The following is a 26,303-nucleotide window of genomic DNA, read 5'->3' as shown; positions in this document are numbered from 1 at the left end:
TTTCAATATATTTTTGATGAATGGAAAGTTCAAAAGAACAGTATAACTAAATATAGCTTCTAAATATATGTCTTTTGTAGAATTATTTGTCTTTTTTGATCAATTTAATGTTTCTTTGCCAGGATGTTTTCATAGGGGTGGCCAGGAAGGGGCCAGCAACCAGTTTGGGGAGGCACAGAAATCTTCATTATTTCAGTATAAAAATGTGTTTGACTATAAAGTACTGGACTGTTTCAGTGACTAAAACACAACTGAATGCAATTAATTTCTACTTAATTGTAATTGAGATATTTGTTTAATTAGATCAAGTAATACTGAGTAAATATGACCATTTTTTGTAGGGACTCATTATTTTGCAGTCAGCTTAGTTATGGTTCTTAAAAGCCCCAAAAGCTTGTTCTTCAACATTGCATACTCATGGATGAGACATGCAAATAGTAATAAGAATGTGAAAAACACCGAAAGTCAACAGCACAGCATGCCAGAATGAAAAATGTGTTATTGTATGCATGCAAATGGTTTCATTTTTGTTTGTACTTTACAAATTAATGAGAGAAAAATAAATTAGTGCATATTTGCTAATATAAATGCACTGTACTCACATTCACTTGTGCATTAAAGGGGTCATCGGATGCTAAGTTCACTTTTTCATGTTGTTTGAACATTAATGTGTGTTGTCAGTGTATGTACAAATCTACCCTATAATGATAAAAATCCATGCAGTGGTTTTTAATTAATCTGTAAAAATAATATCCTCTTTTTCAAATCGAGCCGTTCTCAGATGCCTGTCGGTGTGGTGTCACACCCACAGAGGCCCGCTCCTACGATAGCTGTCATGAGCGTCTTATCTCAGATCAGCTGTAACAGTCCAGTGACTTTCCATGTTTTGGTGCCGGAGCAGGGATGTAAGTTAGACAAGAATATCTCCGACTGAGCGATTGAGGTGTTGTGTTGCTGGATGTAATAATGAACATAGGGTCGTCATTTACTCCCGACATCTGATCTGCTGAAGATGCAGTGGATTATGTTTGTTTGTGAAGGGAATGCGCCTCCCGATCTACATATATCCGTCTATGTTTCCGCGAATCATTCATGATCCAGCTTCACTTACAGCAGAAGTAAGCTTTACAAAACCATTGAGAATTTTTTTATCAAAGTGTATTAGAGACTTTTCATTAAGACCCTAAAGAATCATATCAACTTGTGGAAAATGGGCATCCGATGACCCCTTTAACTTACAAATAGAGAAAAAAAAAATACATAGCTTCTCAGCTTGTGCCATGTTTCGTGATCTCAAATTGTAGAATACATTTTAGCATATGCATTTAAGAAATGTTTTTTAATGTGATGCGCATACAGTACATGCATTACAGTTTGCAGCTTTAATCACCTTTTTGGTAATTTCATAACTACATCGTATGCTTGTGCTTTCTTGTGTGCTTTAGTTATGATGAAGTGACAAGGTTGAAGTGTGTGCGCCATGAACACAGAGAAACTACTTAAGCTGATTTGGCTTGTTTGACTCGCGCCTGCTGCTGAAGCGAAGTTGAAGTGCGCGTCTCAAAAGTCTCCTGTTTGATGTGGTTGTAAATAGATACGGTGGTTCCGTGTCTTAAATGCACTTCTTGTTAAGAAAAAAAGGACAAAAACTGCAGTTTTGAGTGGCTCCGCCACTGGTCCTTGCTGAAAAGTAGAAGTTTCAAACATTGCACCTTTTCATCTTTTTTCATATCTGAAGTCTGGTCACATTAGTTAGTCAGTAGGCCACGTCTGTTTGAATACTAAATTGTTTGCCAGCTTCTTTTGATGTTTATTTTATCAGAACTAATCATTATGCATTTTTTTTCTTTTCATTTGCTTAAATTTGCAATCTGCAAGAGCTTTTCAATCAACTACACAATTAACCTAAATCAAATTTTAATACGTTGATGTAAAAACTGAACACAGCTTCTCTTTCTGCTGCAGTTTTCAGAAAACATGTATTTAGGTGTACTTTTGCATTCTGATTTGATGCAGTTGTTCAATTCAGATGAATTAGATGATCAATATAATGTCTGCATAAACTCAGAATAAGCCTCATTTTATCATGCGGTGTCAAAGCGCACTGTGCACTATTTTTACAGCACACATTCTGAAAATAGAGTGAACCATCAACTCATGTAATTCGCTTGATTCAGCAGCGAACAGAATGATGAATCATGGTTCGGCGAAGTCGTTCATCATGTGCGCTTTAGGGCCGTGTCCCAGTGAACCGCTGGGGTTGTAAGTTGGCCGACCGCTCGTGTTTATGATGCATACAGCCTGTTATGATTGATTTTGCTTGTCTGAAACAGCTGTAGCATTGCTCTTCCGTTTAGTTTTAGATCTGATCTGCTCTGGCTGGAAGTGAGGCTGATGGGATGTGCTTGCTTATCTATAAGGGATTATGTGGAGACTGGAGTTTTACATTTTTCTGAAGAAAATGTGAGTGGTGCTTGCAAATCTCTCTGCCACTTTGCTTGGGTGTTCTGAGTGGTTTTTAGTGTGTTGTTATGCGTTTTTTGGGGTGCGATCAAAAGCCAAGCCCATCCAGTGATATTCTTGTCCAGTAACAGATCGGCCAACATTTTAATTATATCTTTATTTACGCTCCCTTATGTCAGACCAAACCTATTTTTTTCTGAACACAAAAGTATCTTACATACTCAAAGTCATTGGGGTCTTTTGTGTTCTTTAGAAGCAATAAATACTGTAAATGCCAGTTTGGACCAGCATAAGGGTAAGTAAAAGATGAGTGAATGAGGAACCAGCTTAGTTCACTCATGAATTAAAATTCAGTGTAAGTCAAGAGGATTTTTTTTCCCCCTCAGTGGAACCTTTTTTTATCATCCACACTGCAAATCTCAAGTCTGACTGCTGAGATAAGTAATAGCATTTCTTCTTATCAAGAAACACGATTTGCGGCATCATTTGAGTGTATGAAACGCATTTCAGAACAAGTTATGTGACTACATTTTAATACTAAAGGATATGATCAAAACGTAACTCCATGATGCTTAAATGCTTAAATGAGTTTATCAGTGAAATTAATTTATTTTGAAAATTTTAATTGTAGGTGAACTATTTTTATCAGTTGTGATTTGGCCACTGTGACATTTAGATAAGTGGCGGTTTTAAGGTTTCACCTGATGACACAAGAGCTGTACAATTTGTGGGAAAAATGTGGTTTCTTTTTATTTTATTTTATTTTATTTTTTTCTGATAAAAATTGTAACTGGCAAATTAAAAACGGTTACAATGTTTGTTTGTAGGGCTTCACAGGTTGGCCTTTTTTGATTATTTATATATATATATATATATATATATATATATATATATATGATAATAAGAATGAGAACAAGAATTGTTTCTATTATATAAAATATAAATATTACTAAATAAAAGCAAAATAAATATAGTCTAATGTATTTAAGTATTTTATTATTATTACTACATATAAGTATTACTAAATAAAAACAAAATAATATACTAATGTATAATAATAATAATAATATTAATTATTGTTATTATTTTTACATATAAATATTACTAAATGAAAATAATAATAATAATAATAATAATAATAATAATAATAATAATTATTATTATTATTATTACTACATAAAATATAAGAATTACTAAATAAAAACAAAATAAATATGACTGTATTAAAAAATATTATTATTACTACTGCTACTGTTACTACATAAAATATAAATATTACAAAATAAAAACACAATAAATTACTAAAGTTTTATTTTACTGTAAATAAAAAAAAGCATTTAAGACAACAATAACAACAATAATAACAATAATAATAATAGTGATAATAATAATAATAAATATTACAACACTGATATTCTAGGCAGCCCTAATTTCTTCAATTTCAAACTGTTTGTTTGTTCATTTATTTATTTATTTATTTATTTATTTATTTATTTAGTTTTCACTGTTTTCACTCCCAAGATAGCTAGATGTCTCTCACAGGCAACAAGATGAAGTAATGTGTCAGCATTATAGCATATAACTCTCTGGATAATGCCTACTGTCTAATGTATTAGAATAGTATGTAATACAGTGAATTCTGATCAGTGTAGTAAATGGTAAGTTTGTGTTTCATTCTGTGTTTCATCTCTCTCTCTATACACACACACACACACACACACACACACACACACACACACACACACACGTCTGGTTTATTATCCTTGTGGGGACTCTCCATAGGTGCAATGGTTTGTATACTGTCCACACTGTATTTTCTATCTCCTTACCCTAACCCTACCCCTAAACCTAACCCTTACAGAAAACTGTCTGCATTTTTACTTTCTCAAAAAAACTCATTCTGTATGATTTATAAGCTTTTGTACCCATGGGGACCTCAAGCCAGTCCCCACAATGTTAAAAAATTTCAGGTTTTACTATCCTTGTGGGGACATTTGGTCCCCACAATGTAGCAAAAACAAGTACACACACACACACTCACACACACACACACACACACATTCTGTTGGTCTTTGCTGTGTTGTTAGTGTTTGTAGTCACACGCTGCCCCCTGTAGGACAGCAGAGGCGTGATTGCTGTTTTGTCTTGTATCCTGCTGATCTTTGCATTATGTGTTGGGAAATGATAGAGATCTTAAGGACCGAGCTATAATTACTCTATTCAGCATAACATCACTTTCACAGCGAAACAGATTTGGTCTCAATCATCACTCCTTTATGCGTAAAGGATGAAGAGTGTGTTAGCATGAGATACTAAAGACATATTAATGACTCTGTCATAATCGACTTATTACTGAAACCACATTTAGTAGTTTACTAAAATGTTCCTATAGTTTAGGTTGTTGTGCAAATGTTTGTTAATGATGAATATTTCTTGTTTAAAACAAATAAAGTTTTGTTTTTGTGAGGAAAAAGTATGTTTAAGTATAGCTATACGTTAAATCATAAAGGTGCATTTTATAATATTAATGTAATACAGAAATACAAGTCCATTTCAGTGACTTTGTAATAATGTAAAAGTAAAAGTTTTCTTTTATTGTACATTTTATGTTTTTATTATCTTTGTCGTTTTAAAAGAAGTACACTTATTTTGATGTTTTGACTCACATGTATTCTACATGTTCTAAACTTCATTTTTACAAATGTGTAATCACAAATATATTTAAATGCATGACATGCACATTTCAATAGAAATGACAAAGTATATTTTAGTTTTCTTTAAATGCTTGTCAGCAGCATAACGGAAAAATGCAATAATGAAAGTTAAAGATTAAACTTAAACTTAAATTTTACTTTAGTGGGTAAAAACACTCTTAAGTTCAGAATTATGTGTATTGTTTTAAAGTATCATTTCTAAATATCTTTTCTAAAATAAGAACTCTATTTAAAGGTCTGCTTCTGTTTTTAAAATGGTATTAGGCTACTTGTTCTTTGACAATGAATTGTCATTTTTAATTACTAAATATGTTTATATTTGCTATATCATAATGATATCAAATGTATGTAGTACAAATGGGAATGGCATCTCTGCAATGATTAGGAAATTCAGAGAATCTAATGTCTAAAAATAGTCCATCAGAGTGACGAAGATGAATGATTTGTAGGTCAGCCTCTCCTTCAGTCATGTGAAAGTCTGTTTTATGAGGTCTAGAGAGATCTTGATGTTGTTTTGTAGTGCAGTGGACTTTTGTTCTCTTGGTTTTTCATTTTGGTTGGTTTTGCTCAGAGCACTTTGTTGTAAAGCACTGTTAACTGTACTGCGCTCAGTCCTGAGGGATTATGAGAAACGCTTTCATGTTGTTGGAAATTGGCTTTATTACCCACAGTTACGCTGTAGTTTGGCATTCTGCACCTTCACAGGACAACACAACAGCACATAACTATGTAATGGAAAACATTAAAATGTTAAAAATACAACAGTGCATCAAGCTTAACCAGTTGGTTAAAAACAAAAGATAAAAAAGGAAACTAATACAAAAACAGACAGGTTTGAGTTTTAAAACATATTTGAAGCCATTGCACATTAGCCAGTATACATCGATTTGTATCTGCCAATAAGCTGAATACTTTTAAAATGCATGTTTTGCAAATTGGTGGCTAATTTATATGAATTGAAATTGAAATTTGAAAATATAAAATTTGTATGATTTGCTTGAGTCTTACTGGCGGTTAGGTTTTGCAGTGGATTTTAATGCTTAGCTTTATGAAAAATATTACATTTCTGTGGAAAACTCTGCCTAAAAATCACCACTGAAATCACAAAATTGCCAAAAATAGTTACGTTTTCTTCTGAGATTGGGTTAAAACACGCCTAATTACAACATTTTTTGTCAAATGTAAATGACTAAACATTATTAGAACACTGATTTTTATCCCTGATTTGCATTTAAGCAAATGGGCATCAAGTGCAAAGCTAAGAAGCATCAAGAAACAGATGAGGAACAAACATTTAAATTGGTGCTTCGCCATAGCGTCATACTATGCTAAACACTATAGCTAGCTATTAAAATTTGTTACGCTGCAACAAAATGTCTCGTTTCAGAGGCTGTGTCCTCTGGAGGTCACATACGTCACTGATACAGTCTCTTTTAAGAACAGTAATGCTAATAAAATTTATTGTTATTCCTCATGAGGTGTAAAATATGTTCATTTCTTTTTTACTTTACAATCTATTGGTTACATTTCTTAAATGAGACCACCTAGATGACATATGCATCCAACAAATTCAGCCTCTGAAATAGGGCTGAAATTTTGGCAAGTAATCGCCAAAATACCCAAAGTGGTGCATTCCACATATTAAACTCATTAAAAATCATAATAAAGCATTAAGAATTCACAAATGCTACAGTTCAATTAAATAAATATATGGGATGCAGGTTTAATATATGTAAACGTAAGGGATAATCAATGGTTTGCCGTGCATTAAAGAATTTTAAATGCACAACGTGGAGGCTTAGAACCGGTTGCCTCCGCGAAGTGCATATAAAATCCTTTAAAGCACGGCAAGCTGTTGATTATCCCGCTTATTCCATGGTCATTTGCCAAGTTATAGATAAGGTAAAATTAGTATTACTCTTTGCAGCACAATATTTGACCGAATGTGTAAAAATGACAGTTATTCGTCAGTTACGCCTTGTTAACTCTTGCATTCTGATGCGGTAAGATTACATTTATTTGAATGAATTATAGCATTTATTTCAAATAATTATTGATCGAAAGAGAGAGAAAGGGAGAAAGGGAAACATGACATTTTGCATACCTGCAAGCTGTGTCTGCGCTTCTCTCTACAAACAACTAATTCATTCAAAAACAGCGATTTTACCACCTCGTTGCTGAGGAATATAATGTAGTGATCTAGTATGAAGGCTATTTTATTAATAAAAAATTGTGGAGAAGCGTTGACAAGAAGTTTGTTTATGTAAGCAGCATTAATATAGAACAGTGATTAAACGGCCTTGGAACTACCTGTGCATTAAACAGTTTTACTGCATACCTGCCAGCCAATCAGAATCCAGTATTCTGACAGAACATGGAATAAATGTTAAGTAAGGGATAATCAGAGTCTAATGACCTCCAGACACGAAGCCTGCGCGAAGTGCATTTAAAATCCTTTAATGCACGGCAAGCCATTGATTATCCCGCTTATTCCATTGGCATTTGCAAATTTATAGACAAGTTAAAAATAGTATTGCTCTTTGCAGTGCAATATTTGTCCGAACGGCACATTATCTAGCATTGTGCCAGCATCAAATCAGACACAGAGATGAAATAGTGTGGTAAGATCACATTTATTTAAATGAATTATAGCATTTATTTAAAAAATGATCGAGAGAGTGAGAGGACAGTTGAGTGTGGTATCTGCATGCTGCACGTCTGTGTGTCTCTCTCTACAAACAACTAATTAATTCAAAAACAATGTTTTTTGACAAACGACTTGGAACTACCTGTGCATTAAATGGTTTTACTGTATACCTGCCAGCCAATCAGAATCCAGTATTCAGACAGACCATGTAATAATATATGTTTAATATACGTGTGTCTCAGAGCGGCTCCATTCACAGTAAATGCTGCTCCAAAAACTGTTCTCATTTACATGTGTGGAGCATCTCAAACTCCATCTCTGCATGTTGTTGTGAGTTTGGCTTTATTATAACGTTAATCTGGGAACACAACGTGCACTATGTCATCAGGTTTGTAAGGTAAATCATTTATCAACACGAAAAAATTATATATGCAAACACAGGAGAATACATCAGTATCTTTCTCAATATGCTAACTGTTCTTTGCAATTACAAAATAAAAGTTAAACCCTCACTCTGAGTTTACATGTTTTGAAGTTCACATATTCAGGAAATTACAGTGGCTGTAACTTTTCTGTCATAAAGAAATGGCCAAATATTAAAGATTAAGTGGACATTTAAGTTAAATGTTGTTTAGTCAATATTAAACAATCGTCAGGCCGTCGGCACCATCCACAGGCATCGGTTATAATGGGTAATGAACATTAGCTCTACTGTTTATAATACACTGTGTATTTTAATAGTTTTGTTCAATAAAACCATATGATTACTTGCTTTTGATACTTTATTTGAACTAATAGTTATTGCCTCATTGCTATTATATATGCATTTTAAATCATTTTAAAGAATTTGTTCACTTAGGTCTACTTTTATTACTGCAAAAAATTAATTATAATTATCTGATAACTCGATTAATTGGCCGAATAATTGACAGATTACTTGATTACCAAAATAATCGTTAGTGACAGCTCTACTCTGAAATAAGGGGCAGCTTATAACTGTGTATCTAAGTAATAAGTTAACATCATTTACATCTAATTTTCTTCTAATTTATATACAGCACTGTTGCCAACTACCTTCAGTGGTATAAAGTCACTAAATGTCACCAGATCATGTCATGGAGCTTAAATGCGGTAATCATTCAGTACCGCAGTATGTCAAAATACTGTACCATAGAACTCAGTAGTTTTTTGTAAGGGTGTCTGTGCCAGTCAAATTTTAATATTGCACTTACCCTGAATAAACCTTACGTTCCACCTATAGTTTGGGGCTGCTTTTCTGAATTCAGCTACTGGAAAGAAAAGTGCTGTGTCAGTGGATCGTGTCTGTAATTGGGTTAGACATGCTTCGCCTTCGGCTCCATATGATGCCCTTTATATTATGGTTTAAGTCAAGCATGAGGAATCGTGGTACGTGGGCTCATGAAATACTAATGAGGCGCTGACTCGGTACTTTGCTGCAGGGTTCAGGTTGTGTTGTTTCAGAGTGTGAGATGTGCATAAAGACCATGTTCAACCTGCTTTGATATTCTCTTCTGTCCTGATATGACTTCTGTTGCAGTCCTGTGGACTGTAATTTGATTCAGAGGTTGGAGCTCACGGCTAACGGTTTGAAGTTAAACTCTGTGGACATCTGTGACATGCTGTTATAAAAAGAGACAACAATTTCATCTCCCTCAGACTGTAAAAATGAAAAGATGAGTTTATAGTGATGCACTCAGTGGTGTATAAAGTACCTAAAAACCATGCTTAAGTAAAAGTACAGATATCTTACCAGAAAATGACTTTGGTAGAAGTTAAAGTCACCGTTTAAAATATTACTTGAGTAAAAGTCTTAAAGTATGTGATATTTATTGTAATTAAGTATGAACATTTTTTTTTAAATCGTAAAGGAACTTTATTAAAAGTACAAGTAAATGCAAAATGGAAAAGAAGCATATATATATATATTTTTATATATATATTTTGTATTTCCATTTTGTATTTTTATTCATTTAACTTTTACTTCCATTTTGTATTTCTGGAATCTGCATCTGAAATAGCATTTAGATGCATTTACACAGTTGCATTTATCTCAGAGGGGACATGAATGCATTCAAACTGCTGTTACGGATGCATAAATAGACCTAATGTTTTGTTTTTAATATAAAACGTTAAATACTGATATATGAAATAATTTAAGACATAAAAAAAAAAAAATATTATAGTATTTTATTTTATTTTATTTTATTATTTTTATTAACCGATTCTTGCAAAAAGCTGATTCATTCAATAGGTAAATGCAGTCCATTGCTCAGAGATGCAAAACAGTGCTGTGATCTTTGTTTGGATCTATTTTTGATGGGAAAAATTGAGCAAAAAAAAGCAATATTATGTCTAAAATGTAAGTCACTTATTGCTTTACTGAACTTATATAAAATTATTTTTAAATGTGTTGCCATGCTGATCTCTGCTTTGTGTGATATAGATTAAGTTAACTATTATATATAAATATAAAAAGCATTTTTGCCGTCTACAGTTTAGAATGTCTGGAATTTTGAGTTTTAATAGACTAATAAATCAACGTGCGTGCTCTCTGTGTGTGATTTGTTGATATAGCCTACTTGATAATGTCAGATGGCAAATCATGACAACAACACTTGCCATATTAACGCAGAAGATATTAGAGGTCGACCGATATTGGATTTTACCGATACCGATAACTAGGTCGTACCACAATGGCCGATATCAATTAATCGACCGATAGTTTTTAAAATGGATACTGAACGGAAAATAAATAGTGCTCTACTATTTAAAAAAAAAAAGTAGCCTACTGAACCATACTTTGTAAATGAATAAAAATATTAATATTAATTATATATTGATCATTACAGTTAGTTCATTGTTCATTAATGTTAACAAAATCAACTAACATTTTTAAAATATATCAGTAAATGCTGAAATTAACACACTCTAACAAGGAACAATACTTCTATTCTACAGCTTTTATCAGTCTTAATGTTACAAATGGACTCATATTGAAAAGTGTTACCATTACATCAACAATCAAGCTAAAGATGGCCATCTTTAAATATCTACACAAAGGCCACAGCATTGAAATTGCATACATATGGATATCGTGTAGTTTCACAATTTCACTGCTTCTATTCTAGAACATTTGTGGTCATCTAATCAAAATATAAAAATATGTTAGTCACACAATGGGCAAAAGTGCATATCTATCCGGTATCACACACTGGACGCGTTGTGTTCAATTCGCCGGTCTACAAGACTTTATTTGACCACCAAACGGGCAAAAGTATACTGCTGTCCTTTCTCCACTAATGCAGCATCTAGTCAACAAATCCATTACTTAGTAATGACATGAAAACATGCACTACAGTATACTGTACACACCGTTTCGTTGTCGATGTTTTAAATTGACAATGATTTAAAAGTGTTCTGCAGTGTCACGTGTCTAAACAAACAGCACCTGCTGTCAGTGATTTCCGCCACTAGAGGCCGCTTTTGTGCTGTATAACAAAGACTATAGGGACTTTGCTGTATAATGACGACCTTCTCAGCCGCTCCAGCAACAGACCCAACCCGGAAAGAACTATCGGGATGGATTTTTGCAGATAACCGATAGTTCCGCCAATCAACTATTGGTGCCGATTAATCGGCAAAACCGATACATCGGTCGATCTCTAGAAGATATATTGTGTATCCCACACCACAGACTTGACTTAAGTGGAAAATGAATCGTCCAGTTGTGCGCGCACTTGTTTGCACATGAGCAAAGGTGTTTTTTAGGAGTCTAACTTGCAAGCGCCAGACCACTGATTTGTCAAACCGACTTTCCTGCAGTCTGTGTTCTTCTTGACTTTTGACTATTTAGTGGTAAGTAACAAACATGCTTTGGGGAAATGTATCGGAGTAAAAGTATACATTTAATTAGGAAATGTAGTGGAATAAAAGTAAAAGTTGGCTGAAATGTAAAAACTCAGATACTCCCAAAAAATACTTAAGTACTGTAACAGAGTATTATTACTTTGTTACATTACACCACTGGATGCACTTACAGTGGATGACTGTGGGACAGCATTTAAGCTGGAGTAATGTTGAAATACACAATATTTACAGTGTAACTTGTAAATATTATACATATTATAAATGTTTTTACTGTCACTTTTGATCTTTTTTTATGTGCCTTTTTTTAAATAGTATTTAAAAAGTAGTGTTTAATAATTGAATAATTTAAAAAAAGGTAGTGAAAGGTAGTTACATAACACATCACTTTAAGCATACCGTGCCTTCAGCTGTACTCCGAGATGTTGTCTTGCATGTTTCGTGAAAGACCTTTATGTAACTCTGCTGGAAATGAATGCTTGAGGAGTGTTTTAGAGGATATAAATTTAACGTATGAGTGGGCCTAATGCAAACAGAAAAACAGATGCTTACATGAGGTTTACTGAGTGGAGACAAATTTTGGAGATGTTGTGTATGTGTGTATTGGTGAAACAAATATCTGTACAGACACTTTTGTTAAGTTTGTTTCTTTGTTCGGTTTGCAGTTGTTGATCATGGCTGGGACGGTGCTGCTGGCGTACTACTTTGAATGCACAGACACGTTTGGGATCCATATCCAGGGTTTCTTCTGTAACGACGCTGACCTGATGAAGCCGTACCCCGGGGTGGAGGAAAGCAGCTTCGTCCCTCCTCTCATCCTCTACTGCGTGGTGGCAGCTGCACCCACAGCCATCGTGAGTAGTGATGGCTCAATATGACCAACAACTCACTAGTTCATTAGTGAGGTTGAATTGTTTTAGATTTTTTTACATTTTAATGTTTACTTTTTGGTCTTAATCAACATTAATTTTAAAGTTTCAATATTCTTATGCTTTATTATATACTGTAACTAAACTTAAACAACAACAACATGGTCAGAGAAGGTGGGCAATGCAATCAAATGCAATAAAATAAAATAAAATAAATCCTTCACGATTAATGTTGCAAAGTTCTAGGAATCTCTGGCAGTTTTTGTTTTCATGTGATTGTTGGACATGAACACCAGAGGGCACTCCAATACCAATACATAAGTACTACACGCATTTATTTTTTTCTTTTCAAGTAAATTCATTTAGTAACAAAATCATTTTTAATTAAAATTTTTGATTTTTAATTATTATTATATTATTATTATTATTATTACTTTATCTCCATATTTCAGTGAAGAGCAGGTGTAAAATGTGAAGGGGATATTAAATTTAGTCTCCAGTGTGGAGGTTCAATGTGACTCGTATCCTTTTAATAATCACATGGATCATAAAACATTACCACTAAAGACAAATTAGAGAGAAGATATTTCATTTCTGCTAAAAATGATGGTTTTACGGCCTTTGTTTGGGCCTTTATCAAAAATGCAATGAGGCAGATAGGAGTTACAGAGGTCATTTTTGCAGATTAGACACAGATGTATATAATATTTTAATTGTACTTTTTATTAATAATAATTGCAGGGATAATTCACTGCAGTATGAAAATACTGTCATCTCACCCTCATGTCCTTTTTTATTCTGTCAAATACATAAGGTGACCAAGGACTTTTAATTAAATAAATGATGGAAATTAAACTTATTTTGCATTATTTAAAGTACATTTTAATCTCAGTAGCACATAAATTAAACCAGTAAAACAAACATTAAAATACTTTAGAATTTTTATAATAAATAATTATTAAAAATAATAAATATTTAATTTAATTTAATTTAATTTAATTTAATTTTATTTTATTTTATAGGGATACTATATGTGAGTATGGTAGAAATTAATTTCATATTAAAAAAAATCCTTTGATTTTTAAATGGAATATAACCCATGACTGGCTTTATGACATTTCACCAAAATCTAAAATATGCATAGCAGAATATGTACGTATGTACTGTGATTATTTTATGTGTTTCTTGAACCTTTTTCATCCAGAATGGCACATTCCTAGTGTAGTTCATCTTTATACCTATGTACCTGTATCTCAGGGAGCAGATTTTCAGCGTTTCATCTGTACTGTATTATTCAGAGACGAACACTGCAGTTCAATTCCATCATTCCAAGCACAGAAACCAGCTTGTGTGTTTTCAGCTTTAAACAAGGCAAAGTGAGTTTGGCTCGAGAGATACAAAGAACTGCGGCAGCAGCCGCCTCTGGTTGTAAATTTCCCCCTCCCTATGACACAAAACTTTCTCTCCTCTGTGTGGTATAACATGAAACTAAATAGAAACCCTCCTTTGCATTTGGCAACTTCAGAAATGGTCAGTGGCTGAGAAATATCTGACTTCAAAGTGGCCTGTGAAATGCTGTATCTTTTAGGTGCAAATCCCCAAACGGCTCCACTTTTGTCATTATCATTCTTTTCACCGCAAACACACATCCGTTTTATGCAAATTATTCCATAAGCGGGTCTTTCTTAGTAAACTTAGTTGTTTCATGACAGTTTTCTGTTTCAGTACATGTGACTGATGCTGTGCAAAAATATTATGCATCCAATTTTATCATGACCTATACATCTCCCTTGTTGTTCCTGCCTTTATTTATTTTCTTTTATGTAGAATACCAAGGGAAATTTTACATAAAAGACATTAATATTTTGTGAGGAACAGTCCTATGTTTAAGTTTTAAATTATCTTACACTTGTGTTTAGATTGAAATTTGGTACATAAATGAATCAAACTAAATTAATCGTTGTTCTGACTGAAGTACAAAGGATTAAAAGAGAGAGAGAGAGAGAGAGAGAAACTGTGCATGTGTGTATTTGGAGCAACTTCAGGGTGAGTAAACGATGACAGTTTTCATTTTGGGCTGATATATAGCTTTTGATAGGATTTTGAATATTTATGTCTTGTGCCTGGAGTCAAAGTATAAATTTAGTTTGTTATTGTATCGTCATTATTGATATCATTAGTGCGAAACACTGTGTTTAGTTACAGTTGGTTTACTCAAAATAATACAAGGGCATGGTGAACTGATCATTAGAGGTTCACTCAATTTCACGCCGCAAAAGACTTTCGAAAAACTGATTTTGCTCATACAGTTGAGGTATTATAGAAATTTAGAAAGCGTTTGATGTACTGTGTCATATTAACATTCACAACACAAAGTCCCAGTTCATTTACTTGAAACGTCAAAACCCTCAGAAATCGTCATGGCTATGACATCATCATCACCAAGAGCTCATTAACATATTAATTGATGCATTTACATATTAATCCCTAATCGGCAGTTCAGCACCAGTCCCCATGAACGACGGTGTGAGACACTTCTGTCTTCCCATATCGCCGTCTTGGAATTATAAGGTTCTATCTGACATTTTTGTCAAAATTGAGTAATTCACATTCATATATATTCATATATAATATATAGTTTTTTTTTATTTTTATTTTTTTGCAGAAAGTGTATAGTGTCACCACAGTGTATTATTTCTGCGCAACAATAATTAAATGTCTGATGACTCAATATGTGCAATTCACTTTATTTCCTCAAAGTGGCACTGTTTGACACACAATGCTGAAATGTTTTTCACTTGTAATTATCACAGGCATAAAACAAATAATATCATCTGCAAAAATTTAACTAGCTTGAATTGCTTTACTGCAGAGCAGTTACTGTACGCAGTGAAATATAAGTGTCACTGTCATTTGATGTCGTGAATAGCGATCAAAATGTTTTTGATCATCATTGAAAACGATAGTATTGAGAATATGGTTGAGATCACGAATATGAGCCAGATGCCGAATGTACTGGGGAAATGTGCTCTGAAGATGATGACGATAGTAAAATCATCTGCTCAAGTTGAATCCTTCTTTATCGTATTATTTTGTAATTGTTATTTAAATACCAGGAGAGTTTTACGCTATTGCAGTAGATAGATATCCATCCGTGTTAGATAGCCTTGGTTCTGGTCACTATAGACCCGAATATGCATTGATTAGCGAAACATTCATGCATTTAAAGGAGAAGTCCACTTCCAGAACAACAATTTACAAATAATTTACTCACCTTCTTGTCATCCAAGATGTTCATGTCTTTCTGTCTTCGGTCGTAAAGAAATTATGGTTTTTGAGGAAAACATTTCAGGATTTTTCTTCATGTAATAGACTTCATTGGTGCCCCGATTTTGAACTTCTAAAATGTAGTTTACATGCAGCTTCAAAGGCTCTAAACGATCCCAGACAAGGAAGAAGGGTCTTATCTAGCGCAACGATTGGTCATTTTTTTGTGTACTTTTTAAGCACAAAAACTCGTGTAGCACAGGTTCTGAGATGCACGTTCACAATGCTACAAATTAGTGATTGGTCATTCTTGAACGATTCGTTCGTTCATTTTGAACAAATCTTTAATTTAACTCGGGAAGAACGAGTCGTCTCAGGGAGTGATTTGTTCAGTCACGCATGCGCAACATCCCGTTAGGTTCTGTACTTTAATTAATTCACCTGTTTCCAGTCTTCAGGTTTTTCTGTTTCAGTAGAGACCCATACATCATACATCAGCTTGAACCCGAAGTCTCGAGAGATGAACTAATCAATTCTTTTTCCGGCCCACACTGCATTGGTTGAGCTTATGGGCTGTCACGTGATGAACGAACAACTCAAACCCGAAAACTTGTCAGATAAGAGGTGAGGTGAGCGAATCATAGACTAAAGACCCAGGTAAACAATGAATGAATCTTTTCTGTTTCTTATAGCATTATAGTTTTGTTTTGTTTGTGTTGTGATCAACGTTTGTGTAAGCAGTAGATGTGTTAGGGAAGTAACACAGAACATTTGAATTATATTTTGCTAAAATGAACGAAATGATTCAAAAAGATTTGTTCATTTTGCTGAACGAGACTCAAAGGTACGAATCAGTAAAATGATCCGAACTTCCCATCACTACTACGAATCACATCTAAGTTCATCATCTGTGTACTCCAGTTCAAAAAGGTAGAGTATGGCGAATAACTCCATCTTATTTTCTCCTACAACTTCAGAATCGTCCGACATCATTGTACCCTTTTGTTTGTAAACAGCGTTTGACTTACTTGCACTTTGTTAGTCTTTGCGTGTTTGCTTTGTAAACACTGGGTCTGTAGTTCCACCTACGTCCACCTGACCTTTTGACATGATTTAATAGTACGTAGTGTCGTGAACGCACATCCCAGAGCCTGTGCTACACAAGCATTTGTGCTTAAAGTATACAATTTTTTTTATTTTCCCAAAAAATAAAAAAAAAATGACAGATCGTTTCGCTAGATAAGTCCCTTCTTCCTCGGCTGGAATCGTTTAGAGCCTTTGAAGCTGCATTAAACTACATTTTGGAAGTTCAAAATCGGGGCACCAATGAAGTCCATTATATGGAGAAAAATCCTGAAATGTTTTCCTCAAAAACTATAATTTCTTTATGACTGAAGACAGAAAGACATGAACATCTTGGATGACAAGGGGCTGAGTAAATTATTTGTGAATTGTTGTTCTGGAAGTGGACTTCTCCTTTACGTGTTAATCTTTGTTAATCAACTTAAGCATTGTCTTAAAATGTCTTAAATTTTTACAATATTAAGCCTCAAAACCAAAACGTCAACAATCTAATTGATGGGGTCTTAATTACAACAATAAAAGCTAGCAGGTTATCTCAGACATACTGAACTTTAGAGAGAAAGCGGTTTTACTTTTTAGATTTAAAGGGTTCTGTCTGCATTTGACCTGTTCCTGAAATGTCCATTTTCAAATTGGAGAGGATTTTGATATTTGATATTGTACTTTTAGAATATATTTAGGAGACTTGTTGAAAGAGACTTTTTCCCTGTATAATTTTTTTTTCTACAGGAATGCAAAAACTTTAAAGCTCAATAGCTCAAAACTGCTCAGAATGCAGATGGAACCTTATAATTCCAAGGCGGCAAAGTTAGCCGACACATAACTGATCATTTGCGTACAGATGTCTTAAAGGTACAAACCAAGTTGACTAAATTGTGTTTAGACTGAAAACTAAAGCAAGTTACACCAGTTTTGATGTAACTGACACCAAAATTGTGCCCATTTTTGGTTTACAACACCATAACATGAGAACGTAAGTGAAGAATATTTCCTGCACTTCAAGAGATGAGCAACAGATCAGAAATTATATTATAGTAGACATGAGTCTTACTTACGTTTACTTAAAGGGGACAGCAAATGCCATTTTCTACTATTTGGTATGATTCTTTAGGGTCTTCATGAAATGATAATGAGCTCTGCTCAAAAAATATAAAGCGTGAGACTTACTTTTTCTGGAGGTGCAGCTGGATCATGAACAGTTGGTATTGATTCATCCTTGAGTTTTAACTTTTCAGCAAAACCTGCCCTGAATTGTCCCTTGTTCAGAAAGCAGGCTGGAATAAAATGATTTGTGCAGGCATATGGGTTGTTGACGTGACATGTTCAGTGTCCCACAAGATAAAAAATTAATATGATTAATATTGTTGTTAAAATGCAGTAAATCGTTAAACATTTCTTTGTCCTACATGGACCTGTTATTAAAGCTGCAGTATTATTATTTATTTATTTATTTTATTTATTTATTTATTTATTTATTTGAGCCAAATGTCAAAATTGTCCTATGGTGACTGTCTCAAGCATGGTTCAGTAAATTGCAACTTTTTTTTTTTTTTTTTTAATTAAAAACAAAAGCATAACAATGCTAATAAATACCTCCTACATAATTGTTTTTTTCATCTATATATTTCTGAAAGTGTAGGAACTTTTGTCATTTTGTGTCTGAAAACCATGTCTTCTGGTGTGACACCATATCCTGATAGTAAATCCTTTTATTAGTTGAAGGACCTCGTTCATGGTCGTGTTACTGAACCCTCTGTGAAGCCCAAGACGTGCACATGGTCATTTTTTTTTTTTTTTTTTCTCTCTCTTCTCTCAGAAATGTTTAAATATATTTGAACCATTACTACAAAAAGTGTTACATTTTGTTGTCCTTTGGTGTGACAAAAGTGCAATAATGACATTAATAAAAACATTTTCTGATGTTTTTGCAAAAAACTTGTACTGTCATGAAGTGTCATGAAAATAAGTATAAAATGTGATACTTAGAAGAGTTTCAGTAACATGTCCTATGGTGTGACACACATAAAAGAACCACAGATTTGTTTTTATCTCAAAATATCTTAAAAAACAAAGTGTCTAACAATGAAGATAAATCTCTCTCATGCTATTTGTATATTTGTATATTGCTATTTCACACCAAATTAATGGTACAGTTCAGTAAAAACAATAAAAAACAGAATTGGCAAAGTTAGTGACTTTTTTTTTTTTTACTGGCTATTTGTCAACTATCCATAAACAAATTTAGGTGTAATCAAAACGACTGTTTAGTTTTTTTTCTGGGAATTACGTAAAAAAGTGAATGTATCTTTATCATTGTAAGGTGATCGTGTTTACACAGCTAAGACACATTTATACACAAACACCATGTAAATGTAAATTTTGCATCTAATGTCCCCTTTAAGATGCAACTCTTTGAATCTGATGATTTTTTTTGTGTATGTCTGTAGATATTTGTCGGGGAGATCTCCATGTATATCATGAAGTCCACTAGAGAAGCCCTCATAGCCCAGGAGAAAACCATTGTGACGGGCGAGTGCTGCTACCTAAACCCTCTCATCCGCAGAATCATTAGATTTATCGGTGAGTTTTTGCTTTTCATTCCTGCTAAACACTTTAGCTCAGTATGCTTTGTTTCCAATAGGGATTTTACAGTGGCTAAAACTGATGCATACTTCGATATGTTCATTAATTTTTTAATCTAATACATTGATATATTAGATTGATACATTGAATATTTTGAGGTGGATACTGTGTGCATACATTAGGGCTGGGAAAGGTAATGTCTTAATTTCAGCAAGTAATATTGGATAATTATATATATGAAATGTCTAAAAATAATTATCATAATTAATTCATGCAGAATTTCGCTTCCTGGGGCTACAATTATGTGTTTCCTCACTTCCTGTGGAGAGCGTTATGATGTTACTTGCGATCCATTTGCTAGTGGCTCTGAGAAGCAAAGGAATTTTATTACTTGTTTTGCATGAAAATTAATGTATACAGTAATCTTCAGAGAAATAAAAAATGAACAAATATAAAACATCTGGAGTTATTTCTCAAATAAATGCAAAGCAAAATGAGAGATTTATTACTATGGGTTCATGGAATGACTGGTGTACATTTATTGAAATGGAAAAAAAAGAAGATACAAATCATGTTCTGTAATTAATGATAAACAAAAACATTAGCCTGCAGTTTGCTTATTAAATAATAAAAAAATGATTCAGATATGTTGTTGAATGGCTATAACTACATATGATTTAAAAATCAGTGTTGTTTTGGCATCATTGAGAAACTATTTTAATTTGTAATAATATTTTAATCTGTTTATTTTAAATGTAATTTATTAATTTTAATTGAATATTTTAATTTATTTCAATTTTAGTCAGTTTAGTCATTTTTGTCATTTTTTTTTTAAATGTGTCTGTATAGTATTTATTAATTTTATTTTAGTTAGTTTTATTTATTTCAATATATAAAGTTAAATAAAAAATGTACTTACTTTATTGAAACATGTTACACATTTATTGAGTTGAAAAAATATATTTGTTTTATAGTTTTAATTAACTAATTAACCCTGATTCCACAGTAAGGAATGCAGAAACAATTTGAAGATCAGGAACGGTAAATGTATATATTTTAAATCAGTTTATTTAAATTAAATTAAAATAAATTAAATTAAATTATTTATTTATTATTATTTATTCATTTTTTTGTGTATTTTTGTCATTTCCTTAATTTGTCTGTATAGTATTTATTAATTTTATTTTAGTTAGTTTAGAATTTATTTCAGTGCATAAAGTTAATTAAAATTAACTTTAACTTAAATTAAAATTAAAAATGTGCTTACTTTATGTATTTATTTATGTATTTATTGAAACATGTTGCACATTTATGGAGTTAAAAATGTTTTATAGTTATCGTTACTATAAATGTCTTAATATTTTAAATCAGTTTATTTTAAATGTGTTAATTTTAAATTAATTAATTTTATTTGTTTTAATGTTTTAGTAATTTCTGTGTATTTTTGGTCATTTTCTTAATATGTATATTATTTATAATTTTATTTTAGTTAGTTGTATTTATTTCAATGCATAAAGTTAAATAAAAAATGTACGTACTTAATTTATTTATTAAAACATATTACATATTTAATGAGTTGAAAAATATATATTTGTTTTATAGTTTTAATGAGCTATATTAACCCTGATTCTGCATTAAGGAATGTGGAGAAACAATGCATTAATGTGTTTTTGAAATTTTCCAATTTGAAGAAAGGTAAATGTATTCATATTTTAAATCTTTTTTTTTTTAAATTTGTTAATTTATTAATTTTAATTGAAGACTTTAATTTATTTCCATTTTCAGTTTACTTTTCTTTTATTTTTCTTTATATTTTTTGTGTGTGTATTTTTGGTCATTTTCTTAATGTGTCTGTATAGTATTTATTAATTTTATTTTAATTAGTTTTATTTATTTCAGTACATAAAGTTAAATTAAATTAAAAAGTACGTATTTATTTATCTATTGAAACGTTACACATTTATTGAGTTTCACATTTATTAAATAACTATATTAACCCTGATTCTGCATTCATTTAGTGTGTAAATATCTTTTTGATCACAAGTTTGTGTGATTTTATTTTAACTTTCAAATTTTATTTTATGTATTTATTTTTGTAAACAATGTGCAGTCAATTTTGTGTGCACCAACTTTATTTATTTATTTTCTCACCACTGATAATACTTGAGTAAGCTCTCAGAAGTATAAGTGCACCGCAGATCCAATAAATCTTTGACTTTGTTAGGGTGGTGTGATTTACCTGGAGATTTTCAAGTAAAAGTTTTAAAAGTGAAACTGCTGAGCCGTGGCTGTTTTATTGATTAGTGACAGACAGAATGCACAACACCACCTCCAAAACACATACATTTTTAATGTTTGCTACAAACATAATGACAGAAACAATCGACAGAACTTCCCAATAAAACTTTCACTCGCAGTGTTTCTTTTATGCATTCATATTTACAGGATGTTGCTTATAGTACGCATGTCCGTGCTGCTCACCCAAAGCCTGATGTACGATCAAATGAGAAACATAGGGAGCGTTGGTTTGCTGGATGTGATGCATAATGTAGTGGAGTCTCTGGTAATGGTGTCCTCTGAGGCTTGGGATTGCGGTGATACGGACCATCGGATTGCAGCCGCTTCACAATCCTGAGCAATTGTGGCCAGAGAATATCTTTTGTTTTTTCTCTCTCCAGCTGTGCTCTTTTTTTCAGCATAACTCAACTTTTTGCTCATCAACACCCTTCGTGCTTTCTGAGACACCATGAATTGTAATCTGGTTCACTCCAAGACGCACAGCTTCGGTCTCTTACCATTTTATTCCACAAAATCAGTCGGAAAACGTCCGTCTGCGAGAGCTGGCATAACTGGAGGACATCATAATTACATGCATAAGATATTAAGCTTAGTAGAGTAGTTTTGTTTGTGCCAAATGATGTATGCAAATGTAGCTTTTGCTCTAGTGGGCATTTGTAATTACTTCTGGTTGAAGATAAAAATAACGTTGTTCCATCAAGACTGCATTGGTATTCACAGACGTCCTCCAAGCCCTTGTCTGATTTGCTTATATTTTCGAGTCTTGATTGGGAACGGCAAGACGAATCGTTTTTTTTCTGTCGTTGTTTTTCACCGCAGGTGTCTTCGCGTTTGGCCTGTTCGCCACCGACATCTTTGTCAACGCCGGCCAGGTAGCGACCGGCAATTTGGCGCCGTACTTCCTGAGCGTCTGCAAGCCAAATTACACCGGGATGGATTGTCACTTCAACCACCAGTTCATCGCCAATGGAAACATCTGCACTGGGAACCAGGTGGTGGTGGAGAGAGCCAGGAGGTCCTTCCCATCCAAAGACGCTTCGCTCAGTGTCTACTCGGCCGTCTACGTTACTGTAAGACACTGTAGTGTGGATTTTAAATCGCTTCGTTTTATTGGTCTGTCATGTGTTGCATTCAGTCTTCATTTCAACTTCATTTCAACTCTTACGTCATGGTTTGTTAAAACCACGTCTAAGGTCTAAAACAATTAGTCTTTTGGTTCAAAATCCAAATGTTTTCATGTTTAGTTGGAACTAGTGTTAGGTTCGAGTCCGAGTCAAGTCCGAGTCTTTAACCAATCGAGTCCGAGACGAGTCCCAGTCCAAAAGGTGCCGAGTCGGATTCAAGTCCGAGTCCCAGAGGGCCAAGTCCGAGTCCAAGGAAACAGTACTGTTTGTCAGTATCTTTACTTTAACCCAAACTCTGTCCTGGAGGGCCTACAAATTTTAGCTCCAACCCCAATCAGACACACCTGAACCAGCTAATCAAGCTCTTAATAGGCATACTTGAAACCCCCTGGCAGGTGCGTTGAGGCAAGTTGGAGCTAAACCAAGGACCAGGACCAAGTTTGGGCACCCCTGTTTGTAACCTTTACAACTAGAAAAACACAATGTCAATTGAAATGTAAGAGAAGCAAACCTCTATTGGATCTTGCCATTTTGATTTTTGATTTCACAACATCTCATAATTAGTGTCCATGTTCTGCTTAGCAAACTTAAAGTCATGCAACAGAAGTTTTGGCTGAGTTATGTAATGTGACATATTTTAGAATGAAACAGGTTTAAGAATGTGAAAAATCATATGGCGGAATTTGACCTTATTCATCAATAGTAATTGTGTAATTTCAAGGGTGGGGGTAAAGGAGTAGGTATCTTGGTGAATGGGACCTTAAGAGCAGAAAATGCACCTCTTAACTGATTGTGGCTGTTTGTTTTGGGTTGTATATGACAAATGGTTAGACCTTAGAGGGGGCATATTGAATTTTTTTTTTTTTTTTTTTTTTTTTTTTTGGATGAAAATGAGGCTGTGAAGGATAAACCTAGTCTTTACAACCTTACAACCACTTTACAAACCAAATTACACCTGTTTTATTTGTGAATGTATTTATAGTTACATTAATCACAATAAATTACATTATATAAGGAATAATTGATGACGGGCCATCGAATTATTATAAAATCATGGACACCCAAGGTGGTTTTGGACCTAAAAAAAACAAAAAAAAAACAAACTATTGTCGCAAAGATGTTAGAAAAATTATTTTTCTTTGAAGCTAGAAACTGCCACCATGTTATAAAAATAACAATAATTTCAATACAGCAAAAACAGTAAACTAACGTAAGTAAAACATTCTCAAGCTTACTCCAAGTATTTACAAGCAAAATGATCTTCGGAAGGCTATTACAAAAACTACAGACATTTCATGAAGTAATAAATATAATTGTAATGAAATTTATATATATATATATATATATGTACTGTACTTTTTAATGCAAAGTTGTTACTGATAGTAGTTTAATTTCACAATTGTCAATAACAGTTTAGATACAAAAACTAATATGCTATTAATACACATTATGTAAGAAATGAAATAGTATTATAGATTTTAACCAAGCAAGCAAACAAACAGATAAATAAATAAATATTTTCAAATGTATGTAAAGTCAGGAAAAAAACAAAAAAAACAAAGGAACAAACAAAGAAACATAAATAAATAAAAGGCATAAACCCTCTAAATATTTCTTAATTATATAAAGTAAGGGGAAAAAATTACAAATTACAAGCAAGCAAGCAATAAATAATTTCAAATTGTGGAAGCTGTGCTGTATATTTTTCAGGTATTTCAAGGCAGTAAATGTTTTGGGGGGAAATCCCAAATGAAATACAAATATACAAAAACAAAATGAAGTAATATAAATGTACAAACTTACTGATTTATATTCCAAAATATAGAAGACTTACATGTATTGACCTGATATTACTGTTCACTGCCATACAAATGCAATTAGTGTAACTCCAATTTAGAATAGATCTTTAATGTGTTTTAATGTGAAGCTAGTAATATTAATAAGCTAGTAATATTAGCAATAGGTAATTCTGAAAAGAAATAATCAAATTAATAGTTATTTTTTGCAAGGATATGTTAAATTGATGAAAAGTCACAATAAAGACAAAATTTACAAAAGGTTTTTTTTTTTTTTTTTTTAGATTCTAAATCAATGCTGTTATTTTGAACTACAGTTGAGATTAATGCAGAATCTGCAAAATGTTAATTATTTTACCAAAATGAGAGGGATCATACAAAATGCATGTTATTTTTTTTTTTTTTTTTTAATACTGACCTGAGTAAGATATTTCACTTAAAAGATACATATAGTCCACAGGAGAAAATAATAGTTGAATTTATAAAAATTACCCTGATCAAAACTTTAGATGTGCTTGATTCTTAATACTGTGTTGTTACATGAATGATCCACAGCTGTGTTTTTTGTTTAGTGATAGTTGTTTATGAGTCCCTTGTTTGTCCTGAACAGTTAAACTGCTGCTGTTCTTCAAAAAAATCCTTCAGGTCCCACAAATTCTTTGGTTTTTCAGCATTTCAGCAGTTTGAACCCTTTCCAACAATGACTGTATTATTCTGAGGTCCATCTTTTCACGTTGAGGACGACTGAGGGACTCATATGCAACTATTACAGAAGGTTCAGACACTCACTGATGCTCCAGAATGAAACACCATGCATTAAGAGCCGGGGGGTGAAAACTTTTTGATTTTTGATCAGGGAAAATGTTACTTATTTTGTCTTCTGGGAAACATGTAAGTATCTTTTGTAGCTTCTGAAGGGCAATACTAAATGAAAAAGTATGATAGTTAGGCAAAATAAGAAAAATGTACACATCTTATTTCTGTTCATAAGTTTTTACCCCCCAGTCTCTTAATGCATCGTTTTTCCTTCTGGAGCATCAGTGAGCATTTGAACCTTCTGCAATAGTTGCATATGAGTCCCTCAGTCGTCCTCAGTGTCAAAGATGGATCTCAAAATCACACAGTCATTGTTGGAAAGGGTTCAAATACACAAAAAGGCTGAAAAAACAAAGAATCTGTGGGACCTTGGTGGGATTTTTCTGAAGAACAAATGAAAGACAATCTAGGGACTCAAACTCATGAACAACTATCACTAAAAAAATAAATAAATAAATAAATATGTATGTAAAAATGTATGTAAACTTTTGAACAGGGTCATTTTTATAAAGTTAACTATTATTTTCCTCTTGTGGACTATATGTACGTGTCTTTTATGTGAAATATCTTATTCAGGTCAGTGCTAAATAATAATAACATGCATTTTGTATGATCCCACTTATTTTGGTTAAATAATTAACATTTTGCAGATTCTGCAAGGTGTATGTAAACTTTTGACCTCAACTGTATTTGTTTGTCAAAGAATCCTGAATATACACAGTTGCACACAGGTAATTAATCAGTTACAGTTACTGTAT

The 26,303-nt window shown here is 32.9% G+C and overlaps 1 protein-coding gene across 1 annotated transcript in view; it reads left to right on the top strand.

Moving 5' to 3' along the window:
• plppr1 (phospholipid phosphatase related 1) overlaps positions 1-26,303 on the top strand; it is a 67,786-nt gene that overhangs the window by 34,144 nt on the left and 7,339 nt on the right. Inside the window, exons 3-5 of the mRNA XM_051121022.1 lie at positions 12,375-12,563; positions 19,376-19,508; positions 22,629-22,879. Of these exons, the coding sequence (XP_050976979.1) occupies positions 12,375-12,563; positions 19,376-19,508; positions 22,629-22,879 (573 nt within the window). The remainder of the gene's footprint in view (positions 1-12,374; positions 12,564-19,375; positions 19,509-22,628; positions 22,880-26,303) is intronic.

The sequence above is a fragment of the Labeo rohita genome, chromosome 10, assembly GCF_022985175.1.
Source record: "Labeo rohita strain BAU-BD-2019 chromosome 10, IGBB_LRoh.1.0, whole genome shotgun sequence".
In the NCBI taxonomy this organism is placed as follows: domain Eukaryota; kingdom Metazoa; phylum Chordata; class Actinopteri; order Cypriniformes; family Cyprinidae; genus Labeo; species Labeo rohita.
The sequence above is the reverse complement of the archived record's forward strand: the minus strand, read 5'-3'. Positions and strand labels throughout refer to the sequence as shown.